This window comes from Anabrus simplex, chromosome 2 (assembly GCF_040414725.1).
Source record: "Anabrus simplex isolate iqAnaSimp1 chromosome 2, ASM4041472v1, whole genome shotgun sequence".
Classification (NCBI taxonomy): Eukaryota; Metazoa; Arthropoda; class Insecta; order Orthoptera; family Tettigoniidae; genus Anabrus; species Anabrus simplex.
Genome location: NC_090266.1, coordinates 18,317,191 through 18,329,847, shown reverse-complemented (window position 1 = coordinate 18,329,847; position 12,657 = coordinate 18,317,191). Strand labels below are relative to the sequence as shown.

At 39.8% G+C, this 12,657-nt stretch overlaps 1 protein-coding gene across 6 annotated transcripts in view; it reads left to right on the top strand.

The window, feature by feature from the left end:
• LOC136863890 (uncharacterized) overlaps positions 1 to 12,657 on the top strand; it is a 446,082-nt gene that overhangs the window by 311,732 nt on the left and 121,693 nt on the right. For all 6 annotated transcript variants that reach the window (XM_067140290.2, XM_067140287.2, XM_067140285.2 and 3 more), the window contains one exon: positions 10,319 to 10,932. In XM_067140290.2, coding sequence (XP_066996391.2) covers positions 10,319 to 10,932 — 614 coding nt within the window. The remainder of the gene's footprint in view (positions 1 to 10,318; positions 10,933 to 12,657) is intronic.

Below are 12,657 nucleotides of genomic sequence, written 5' to 3'. Positions count from 1 at the left end.
ATACTGAAAATCTGATCCTGACAGCCTTTCTGTGGTCTGAAACCACACTGGTTTTCATCCAATTTCCTCTCAACCACTGATCGCACCCTCCCTTCCAATATGCCAGTGAATATTTTGCCTGGTATACTAATCAATGAGTTACCTCGATAGTTGTTGCAATCCTTCCTGTTCCCTTGCTTACAGATAGGTGTAATTACTGCTTTTGTCCAATCTCAAGGTACCTTACCAACACTCCACGCTAGTTTTACTACTCTATGAAGCCATGTCATCCCTGCCTTCCCACTATACTTCACCATTTCATGTCTAATTTCATCCATTCCTGCTGCCTTATGACAATGGAGTTTATTTACTATCCTATCCACTTCCTCAAGCATAATTTCACCAACATCATTTTCCTCCTCTCCATGAGCTTGGCTGTTTGCAACACCACCATGATGATTTCCTTTTACATTGAGAAGATGTTCAAAAGATTCCCTCCACCTCTCCAGTGATTCCCTGGGATCTATTATGAGTTCACCTGAATTACCTGAAAGCACTGTTCATTTCCTTTTTCCCTCCCTTCCTAAGATTCTTTATTACTGTCCAGAAAGGTTTCCCTGCTGCTTGACCTAGCCTTTCCAGGTTATTACCAAAATCTTCCCATGACTTCTTTTTGGATTCAACAACTATTTGTTTCGCTTTGTTTCTTTCATCTACGTACCAATCCCTGTCTTCCTTGGCCCTTGTTTGGAACCATTTCTGATAAGCCTTCTTTTTACGTATACAGGCTTCTCTCACTTCATCATTCCACCAAGATGTTCGCCTTTTCCCATCTTTACACACAGTTATTCCTAGGCATTCCCTTGCTGTTTCTACTACAGCATCCCTGTATGCCACCCATTCACTTTCTATATCCTGAACCTGCTTATTGTCTACTGTTCGAAACTTCTCACTAATCATATCCATGTACTTCTGTCTAATTTCCTCGACCTGGAGATTTTCTACCCTTATTCGTTTGCAGACAGATTTCAGTTTCTCTACCCTAGGCCTAGAGATACTTAGTTCACTACAGATCAGATAGTGGTCTGTATCATCGAAAAATCCGCGAAAAACTCTTACATTCCTGACAGATTTCCTGAATTCAAAGTCTGTTAAGATATAGTCTATTATGGATCCGGTACCCCTAGCCTCCCATGTGTAGCGGTGAATAGCCTTATGCTTGAAGAATGTATTCGTAACAGCTAACCCCATACTAGCATAGAAGTCCAGCATTCGCTTCCCTTTCCCATTAGCTTCCATATCTTCCCCACATTTACCAATCACCCTTTCGTATCCTTCAGTTCTATTCCCAACTCTCGCATTGAAATCGTCCCTAGCACTATTCTATCCTTTCTGTTGACCCTGACCACGATGTCACTCAATGATTCATAACACTTGTCAACTTCATCCTCATCTGCACATTCACATGGTAAATACACGGACACAATTCTTGTCCTAATTCCTCCAACTGACAAATCTACCCACATCATTCGCTCATTTACGTGCCTAACAGACACTTTGTTACGTGCAATGGTATTCCTGATAAAGAGCCCTACCCCAGACTCTGCCCTTCCCTTTCTAACACCCGTCCAGTACACTTTATAATCTCCTATCTCTTCCTCATTATCTCCCCTTACCCGAATATCACTTACTCCTAGCACATCCAGATGCATCCTCTTTGCTGACTCAGCCAGTTCTACCCTCTTTCTTCCATAAGCCCGATTAATATTGATAGCTCCCCATCGAATTCCATTTCGTTCGCCAAGTTGTTTCCAAGGAGTCCCTCGCCTGTCAAATGGAAGTGGGACTCCATTACTCCCATAGGTCCGAGGCTTGCTTAAAATGTTCATGGTTCATGTTTGTGGGTTACTGTAGTCACGTCCTAGTTCGTGAACCATTGGCAACGGCTGAGTGGCCTAGTAAGTGGTCGTGAGACTCGGGATACCAGTTGCTATGGAATGGGAATGGGCATCTCGGACATATTCTGAGTCGTGGCCCTCCTTGTGCTCAGGCGGCTAGGACTATACAATTCACCGGTGGTCCATGACCCGTTAGAGGAGACATCCTCACTTGGACTAGGTGCAAGTAGGATAGCCTCCTGCTTCATGAATTTACCGAGCTCTGATTCTTGCAGTGAGGAGGATTTGCTCAAGGCACAATGAAATGCAGTCGCAGTTGCTCGCTTCTGGGCAAATACTATTTAATACCGTTTTGGCATATATGTGTAAAAATTCCTTCTGTTTTACTGTTACTAAATTGTAATGTAAAAAAAACAAAGAAACGTTCTTTTGTATGCTACTAACTCGAGTAAATAAATGTCTTAAAATTGCACTTCAGTACGGATCAAAAATGAAATGTATATCTTATAACCCTGACTACAGATGTGTACGTCTATCTGGTGATTCGACCTGTTGTGCTGCCATTTATGAACAGTATTCCCGGGGGTGTTTTCCAACAGCATAATGCATGCCGCTGTTGTAACCCAACATGTTCTACAGAGTGCCGACATGTTGCCTTGGCCTGCTCGATCCCCTGATCAGTTCCCAATCAAGCACGTATGGGACATCATTGTGCGACAACTCCAGCGTCATCCACAATAGGCATTAACCGTCCCTGTATTGACCGAGAAAGTGCAACAGGCATGGAACTCCATCCCACAAGCTGACATCCGGCACCTGTACAACAATGCATGCACGTTTGCATTCCTGCATTCAACAGTTACGCGATTTCACTGGTTATTAATGGACCAGCGTGGCACAGTTAATCAATTAAATATGTTACCTCGACAAATATATTGCCAAAAGTTCCATATTTTAATTCCTTATTTCATGGTGTTTGGGCATTTTTCCACCAGTGTATTTCTGAAAGTATGTTGCAGATGGCACCCAATATCACCAATGTCGTTATTTATACGAGGCGTGTTTTTAAGTAAGAGCCGTTTGAAAATAACTACACAATGAAAGACTTTTTCAAACACCACATTTATGTTCAGATTATACATACTTTACTCTATTTTCCAACGTAATGACGCAAGTGCGATAACAGGTATAACTAGAAAACAATATTCTATCACCCATGGGTAATTAATGTAGATATCGAGCTCGAATTATTATGTTTATTATTATTATTATTATTATTATTATTTTGTGATCGTGATTATTATTATTATTGTTTCTTGTATGCATGGCTGTGAAGTGTTACATCATGAAAGCATTTGTATTATTACTACGTTAAGATCGCGTTGTGTGTAAGGTTATGTCATTAAGTATTAGTATTAGGTATTATCATCTACCGTAGTTGAATGATCGTATTGTGCGTGAGGTTATGCCATGTACATAGACATTTATATCAGTTCAGTTAATTTCAATACCTGTAAATTAAAATTCATTCTTACATATATATAACTGTATAAACTGTAATCCATAATTGTGAAATACACTAACTTCCAGAAAGGTATAGACACTAGAATGATTGAGAATATTCTGTACACTACTTCTACGTATTGGACACTCTGGAATATGCTAGAAGTTTTTTTTTTTTTTTTTTTTTTTTTTTTTTGTAATTTACTTTCTAGACGTCTGGTCAGGCACATATATAAGGAGGCGATCTTGACGGCGACGAGTGAGATGTGGAACGAGATACTGTTGATTTACTGAAGTTGTGGTTTGAAAGTTATTGGAAGAGAGTGGCTGACATGCCGCGTTAAGGCAATCTCCATGTTGAATTGATCGGTAGCCATCTGTTTTCAACTGTTTCCAAGTGTAACTTCGGTGGTATTTTGTGTCAACTGTTTAAGGATGGCGGCTTGGTTGATATTCTACAAGTGAAGTGTTTTTGTTTTGTGATACTGTGATTAAGGTTATGTGTGTGTGTTAATTTGTGTATATATGGAAATAAAATTAATTGTACCCACTAACAGCATCTCATGTGCATCTGTGTGGATAGGATAATTGCCGCCAAGTTTGTTTAAACACTCGTCATACCTTTTCTAGATACATAGATATTTATTTCAATAATTAATTCCAACGAGCCCAAGGCTCATACAGAGGAATTGTACAATGAATAATATATTCAATGGCGGATCTACGAACTCTGATATTTACAATAACACAATCAGGTGACTTAAACAGTAAAACTGGAGACATCAATACAGAAAGTGTAAAAAATAAAATGCCATTCTATAGTTCCTTAATTATACTAAGATGCGGTACTTAAATTACACTGACTGACAGTGACAATGCAACACCAAGGAGGAGTGGTTCGAAAGGGATGAAAGTTGGGGAAAAAACAGAGACGGCACGGACGAATAATTTATGTTTATTTCAAACCGATATGCAGGTTACACATTGCGCACGGCATCGACTCAGTAGGATGTAGGACCACCGCGAGCGGCGATGCACGCAGAAATACGTCGAGGTACAGAGTCAATAAGAGTGCGGATGGTGTCCTGATGGATGGTTCTCCATTCTCTGTCAACCATTTGCCACAGTTGGTCGTCCGTACGAGGCTGGGGCAGAGTTTGCAAACGGCGTCCAATGAGATCCCACACGTGTTCGATTGGTGAGAGATCCGGAGAGTACGCTGGCCACGGAAGCATCTGTACACCTCGTAGAGCCTGTTGGGATATGCGAGCAGTGTGTGGGCGGGCATTATCCTGCGGAAACAGAGCATTGGGCAGCCCCTGAAGGTACGGGAGTGCCACCGGCCGCAGCACATGCCGCACGTAGTGGTGGGCATTTAACGTGCCTTGAATACGCACTAGAGGTGACGTGGAATCATACGCAATAGCGCCCCAAACCATGATGCCGCGTTGTCTAGCGGTAGGGCGCTCCACAGTTACTGCCGGATTTGACCTTTCCCCACGCCGACGCCACACTCGTCTGCGGTGACTTTCACTGACAGAACAGAAGCGTGACTCATCGGAGAACACGACGTTCCGCCATTCCCTCATCCAAGTCGCTCTAGCCCGGCACCATGCCAGGCGTGCACGTCTATGCTGTGGAGTCAATGGTAGTCTTCTGAGCGGACGCCGGGAGTGCAGGCCTCCTTCAACCAATCGACGGGAAATTGTTCTGGTCGATATTGGAACAGCCAGGGTGTCTTGTACATGCTGAAGAATGGCGGTTGACGTGGCGTGCGGGGCTGCCACCGCTTGGCGGCGGATGCGCCGATCCTCGCGTGCTGACGTCACTCGGGCTGCGCCTGGACCCCTCGCACGTGCCACATGTCCCTGTGCCAACCATCTTCGCCACAGGCGCTGCACCGTAGACACATCCCTATGGGTATCGGCTGCGATTTGACGAAGCGACCAACCTGCCCTTCTCAGCCCGATCACCATACCCCTCGTAAAGTCGTCTGTCTGCTGGAAATGCCTCCGTTGACGGCGGCCTGGCATTCTTAGTTATACACGTGTCCTGTGGCACACGACAACACGTTCTACAATGACTGTCGGCTGAGAAATCACGGTACGAAGTGGGCCATTCGCCAACGCCGTGTCCCATTTATCGTTCGGCGGATTTCACATCATGAGCATACCTCAGTGACGTCAGTCTACCCTGCAATTGGCATAAAGTTCTGACCACTCCTTCTTGGTGTTGCATTTGCTCTGTCAGTCAGTGTATTTAGTACTACAAGTGAGTAACAATGCAACAGGATGATTGACAAAGCGGGGCGGGTGGTTGTTTTAAACATTAACTATTTATATTTGACCTATGATGTATCTATTACATAGATTTTTCTTTACCTTTCGTTTGAAAGTTATTAAAGTAGGGGCAAATTTTACGTCAGCAGGAAGTTTGTTGTGTGCTTGAATTGCTGAGAATTTACAACTGTTCTTCCCATATTGTGATACAAGGCCAAATCATCTGCATGTCTAGTTTGATACCTGTGGTTGTCTGAATTGGTTATTAAAGTAGTGTTGCGAAATATTATGTTTCTTTTTATTTAATACATTAGTATGACAGAATTAAGCTCTGTAATTATGCTGAGAAGTAGAAATTTGGTCTGAGTGTACAGGTCTTTTACTGGGGTGTATAATGGTGAGTTAAATATGGTCCTTATTGCCCTGTTTTATATCACCATTAGTTCATGCAAGGAAGACTTTATACAATATGACCAAATTACACATAAGTACTGCAAGTGGCTATGTACTAGTGAATAATAAATTTGTAGGAGGAGGTGTTTAGGGATTAAATATCAAGTCATTTTAGTAACCCAGCAACTGGGGTGATTTTCTTAGTTATGTATTCAACATGATCATTCCAGGTCAGGTTCTCATCAATAATTAATGCAAGATATTTCACTTTATTTACTTTTTCTATTTCCGTATCATTTATGAGTAATTTGTCACTATTTGAGTGAAGGATTTTCTGTTTCGAAATAATTATGTATTCAGTTTTCTGCAGATTCGTTGTCAATTTGTTACACTGGTACCCGTGCAAGGGAGTGAGTATGTCCTTCTGCATGTTTTCTAAAACTTTGTCCGTACTTTTGCCCGTGTAGAAGATATTGGTGTCCTCAGCATATAATGTGATATAGCCATTTACATTATATGAAGAAATATCATTTATAGAAATGAGAAATAAAATAGGAGCTAGTATGGAACCTTGTGGGACCCATGGGTTACATAATTGGCAGAGCTCGAATGATTACTCACGGTAACAAGTTGCTTTCGTCTTGTTAATTAATTTCAAAACCAATTCAAGGCAAGGCCACGAATTTCAGCCTTTTCTAATTTTCTTAAAAGAATACTATAATCAACAGTATCAAAAGCTTTGGTAAGATCAATGAATAAGCCTGCTGCAATGTTGTTGTTTTTGGCTACGGTGGATTGTAACATTGTAATGAGATCAACAGTAGCTACTTCGGTACTAGACCTCTCCCTGAACCCGCATTGCCCCATATAGAAGAATTTCTTTTTAGAAAAGCCAAAAGTCTTTTCTTCAGAAGTGTTTCCATAATTTTTGAAACAATTGATAAAATCGAGATTGGCCTATAATCACTTCGATTAAGTCTATTCCCTCCCTTAAACACAGGGATCATTTTAGCTATCTTTAGTTTATTGGGTATTATACCAGAAGTCAGGGACTCATTAATGATCTCTACGAGTAATCCTATTACAGGGTCCTTTGCTTTTTTAATAGCGAGGTAGCAATGTCATCTATTCCGCAGCTATTCATACTTTTAAGGTTAGATGTGAAGGACTTTACTTCTGTTATATCCGTCGAGTACAGGTAAAGGGATTCAAGACTAGTAAATTCACTGAAAGACACAGTATTATGTTGAGGAATACTTAGAACTAGAATTTTGGCAATTTTTATAAAAAAGGAGTTTAATGAGTCACACAGAACCTGTTTATCTGTTATTACTTTGCCTTCAATTTCAAGCGTGGTACACGAGACATTCGTTACTTTTTTATTATGAGTGATTTCATTCTTTAATTATTATTTTAATTACTTTTCCATGTCTGTTTTGGATTTTTATTATGAGATTTGAAAAAGTTTGAGTAGTAGTCATGTTTGACTCTTCTTTTTAAATTAGTTACTGTATTTCTACACCTACAGTATTCTTGTCTCAGAAGCATGTTTTTCTTGTGAGTAGGATGTTTGAGTTTTGCATGCAAGCAGTCTCGTCTCTTTATAAGGGTAAGGAGATAATAGTAACCCAAGGAATTTTCCTAGGTTTGTTTATGCCCTTTAATGTTGTATTGTGTTTATTAGAACAGCTCGTATAATTGGCCTTTTGTTGTATTTGGTTAATGAATGAATCATACAATATATCTCTGTGCGTGGTAACTGTTCGCATGATACCGGTACGTATCTGTATTGTGAACACCGGCGTTCATGTAGGTATTGGTCGATTCATTCTTTTTCCGCCTACTAGGTATTGCAGAAATATTAGAGTGAGGAGATGTTAGGTGAGTGTTTTGGTTTGGGCATAAAATGTCAAAAACTAAAATATTATGGTCACTTAAGTCATTATTAATGTTTGATACTGTATAGCATAATTCAGAATTATTCACTGATATGTGGTCAAATAAGGTGCTAGCACAGTCAATTATTCGAGTTGGATATGTTATATTCACTGAGCAAAACCATAGCAAGTTAGAAGATTGAGATAAGTCTTGTTTCTTTTTAATTGGTCACTGGATAAAACATCAATATTGACATCACCTAGGTACAAACACAGCTTGTTAGGGCTATGAGGCTGACTGAGGAATTGTTCAAGAGAACTCAGGAATCTGGTTAGGATTGTATCCGGCAACAATGTTAATGTGATTGCAACCTTTCCTTTTGAACTGATATCTGTAAATCTCAATCCACAAGAAACTATGGTTCAACTCAAATTTAGATATCAGGTTTACTTGCCAACTATGCGATACGTAAATACCCACACCACCTCCCTCTCTACCATCTATGTGAGCAAATACACAATCATAATTCCTTAGATTATAGAATTTAGCTTCAGTGCTAGTTATCCAAACTTCAGACACGACCACAATATCCACTTCACCAATGAGGAATAACTACATCTCAGTATCGTCAAGCTTATTTCTGATACTTCTGGTGTTAGGGTTCAAAATCCTAACATCACGAAGGAAATTAACTGAAATTGAACTATGACACGAGTTCACGGTAATATCCAAGGGTTTCTGCTGAATGAAATCGCCCAAACAGTTGAATTTGACTTCATAACAACCTAGACGAAGTTTTTAGTATCCTGTTATAAGATTATTTAAAGTAGTCCTATCACTAGTCATTTCGAGGTTGAACAATGTGCCTGCGTGGCATAGACTTGGTAATTTCTTCCCTTTAAAGGCGTTTTAATATCCTCGGTGTTCTGTATACGGATTAATCGGTGATTCTCCGATTTCCTTACATATATTTTGCAGTCTTCAGTGCACACAAATTTATAACCATGTCTCTTCAGGTCCCTCGCCATGAAAATGTGTGCGTCTCCATTCCATGCTCTGTTGCTTCGATTAGGCGTTATATGCGAAACCCATGTTTCGTCTCCCGTTACGAACTGACTCAACATGTCGTCGCTTTCTTCAGCGTAACGAGTCAAAAACGTCATCGAACACTCAAATCTGTACAAAAACAAAAGATTTGCCCGGAGAGGTGAAGGCCAAACAGACTCTGTCCCAGCGCAAGATCAAGAACTCTTGGTAATCGGAGCAGGCGGCAAGTTTCTATGAAGAGGGTATTCAAAACTTAGATGTAAGGTATGATAAATGTTTAAACAAATTTGGGGGCTATGTTGAAAAATAGAGTAAAGTATATAGAATCTGCAAATAAATGTGGTGTTTGAAAATCGTCCTTCGTTGTGTAGTTATTTTCAAATGGCCCTTACTTAAAAAACACGCCTCATATTTTATTTACATTACCGGTACGACCTATTTAGATTTCTCCAGATACAGATTTAAATGAAGTCTCAGAACGGTACTCTAGTCAAGGAAACTAAGATGAAATCCCGGAAGTTCCCTCATAAAAGCTAAGGGCCTATATTGCTCCTTTCATGGGCATAATGAAAATGTATTTGAGGTGACTTAGGACAGCTCATTTAACACTCATTTGCACTACACAAGTTCAAAACAATTGTATAGTTACATAAAATCCCAATATAGTAAATATCCTCAAGGAACAGGATATTTAACTCGTTATTTCCAACACTAGCAGGCTATTAACCTGTCCTTGTCCTTCACGACTCCTTATTTACAATATGAGAATATATGACTCCATTACACCTCAGTGTTGGTGATTGTTACAAAATACTACAAACCTAGATACGATAAATGGTAATGACACTGCTGATCTTCTTTCTTCTTCAAATCCTGTTTTCTTGACTTGTATGAAATCAATCTCAGTGTAGTTATATCCATGCTTGTAATTTAGTAATGTGTGTGCACTTCCTTCTTAAAATGTGCTTAATGACATTCTTTGTAACTTCTGTGGATTTGTATAAATTTAATATTGCTTTTATCCCTTTATTTTTCAATTGGCAGCTGTCCTGTTGCATGATATCTGATGACCAAATTAATCTATCTACCGTACCCCTAATAGCCTATATTCTGGAATGATTCAGCTGTTATCGGCAATATCTATCCACTTTTGTACCTTGTGCTTTATTTCACAGAAACTGTATGCTTTGTTTATGCACCTTCATATTCCATTGAGAATCACTTGAAGCAATTGCCACATTTTAAGTGTGAGGCTGCTCATGAAGTTTTAGTGTCTTGCTTTTCTATGACATGAATTATTTGTTTTCAGGAAAATAATGCTCATCTCTTTCTTACTTACAGGGATGGCCGGTTAAAGATAGGTGATGAAATAATAAAAGTGAACGGACGTCGCTTGCGAGGAATGACTTTATCAGAAGCGAGGGCTACGCTGAAGAATGCACTGCACGACATCGACTTCGTCGTGGCACGGAAGTGTAACGTAAGTCGCGATTCGGACGGTGATGATCAAGAGAATATTGCGGAAGTTTCCACGAAAGAAGCTTGTAGTGTAGAAAACTTTGCTCTCGAAAGGGAGTGTGTTCTCAAGAATTGTGATGGTGTTCCTCCAGAAGTTATAACGAGGGTAGCATTCTCCAATGAGCTGAGCTCTTGCAAGGCTGTGACTGGCATGAGAAAGTTTTCCTATCAATTTGATAACATTACACATCGTAAGAAGAGCACAACTAGCTCGTCGACAAACTGTAACAGGCGTACTACCGCAGGAACTCTACCGCGAAGACCGAAATCTCTGTCTTTGTCTTTGTTTACTGTGACTTTCCAGAAGGGCCCTGGGAAGAAGTCTCTTGGTTTCAGTGTTGTAGGTGGTCAAGACTCTCCTAAAGGAAGCATGGGCATCTTCGTGAAAACCGTGTTCCTTTCTGGCCAGGCTGCTGAAGAGGGAAGCCTTCGTGAAGGTATGAGATTCCTATTTGACAGGTTCTTCATAGTTGTCTTTTTACCCACCAAAAGACAAGAAGTTCAGCTGCTGGTTGATGTTCCATCCTCATTAGTCACAAGTGTTTACAATAACAAGTAGTGTGCTAGAAAATGGTTCCAAAATACAAATGATAGAAAGGAAGAGACCCCTCACCACTTACTCCTGCAAATAAGACTTCAGTGGAAGCTGCAGACTTAATGCCTGTCGGCTGCATGCACTTCTTAAATTTTAGTGAAAAATGGAAGGGTATGTATAGGTATTTTAAGGCAGAAACAGGTTCCAAAAGGGACATTCCAGGAATAATTAATGAACAAGGGGAGTGTGTAGGTGAGGATCTTCAAAAGGCCGAAGTATTCAGTCAGCAGTATGTAAAGATTGTTGGTTACAAGCATAATGTCCAGATAGATGAGGAGACTAATGCTAAAGAAGTATTAAAATTTACATATGATAACAATGACATTTACAATAAGATACAAAAGTTGAAAAGTAGAAAAGCAACTGGAAATGATAAGATTTCTGGGGATATATTAAAGACAATGGGTTGGGATATAGTACCATATCTGAAGTACTTATTTGATCATTGTTTGCTTGAAGGAGCTATACCAAATGAATGGCGAGTTGCTACAGTAGCCCCTGTGTATAAAGGAAAGGGTGATAGACATAAAGCTGACAATTACAGGCCAGTAAGTTTGACATGCGTTGCATGTAAGTTTTCGGAAGGCATTCTTTCAGATTATATTAGACATGTTTCCAAAATTAATAACTGGTTCGATAGAAGGCAGTTCGGTTTTAGGAAAGGTTATTCCACTGAAGCTCAACTTGTATGATTCCAGGAAGGTATAGCAGATATCTTGGATTCAGGAGGTCAAATGGACTGTATTATGATTGACCTGTCTAAAGCATTTGATAGGGTTGATCATGGGAGACTACGGGCAGAAATGAGTGCAATTGGACTAGACAAAAGAATGACTGAATGGGGTGCTATATTTCTAGAAAATAGACCTCAGAGATTTAGAGTAAGCGAAGCTTTATCTGACCCTGTAATAATTGAGAGGGGAATTCCACAGGGCAGTATTATTTGACCATTATGTTTTCTTATATATATATATATATATATATATATATATAAATGATATGATTAAATAAGTGGAATCAGGTGTAGGGGTTTTTTGCAGATGATGTTATTCTGTATAGAGTAATGAATAACTTACAAGATCGTGAGCAACTGCAACATGACCTGTGAGATGGACAGCAGGCAATGGTATGTTGATCGAGGTTAAAAGTCAGGTTGTGAGTTTCACAAACAGGAAAAGTCCTCTCAGTTTTAATTACTGCGTTGAAGGGGTGAAAGTTCCTTTTGGGGATCATTGTAAGTATCTAGGTGTTAATATAAGAAAAGATCTTCATTGTGGTAATCACATAAATGGGATCGTAAATAAAGGGTACAGATCTTTGCACATGGTTATGAGGGTGTTTTGGGGTTGTAGTAAGGATTTAAAGGAGAGGGCATATAAGTCTCTGGTAAGACCCCAACTAGAGTATGGTTCCAGTGTATGGGACCCTCACCAGGATTACCTGATTCAAGAACTGGAAAAAATTCAAAGAAAAGCAGATCGATTTGTTCTGGGTGATTTCCGACAAAAGAGTAGTGTTACAAAAATGTTGCAAAGTTTGGGCTTGGAAGAATTGGGAGAAAGAAGAC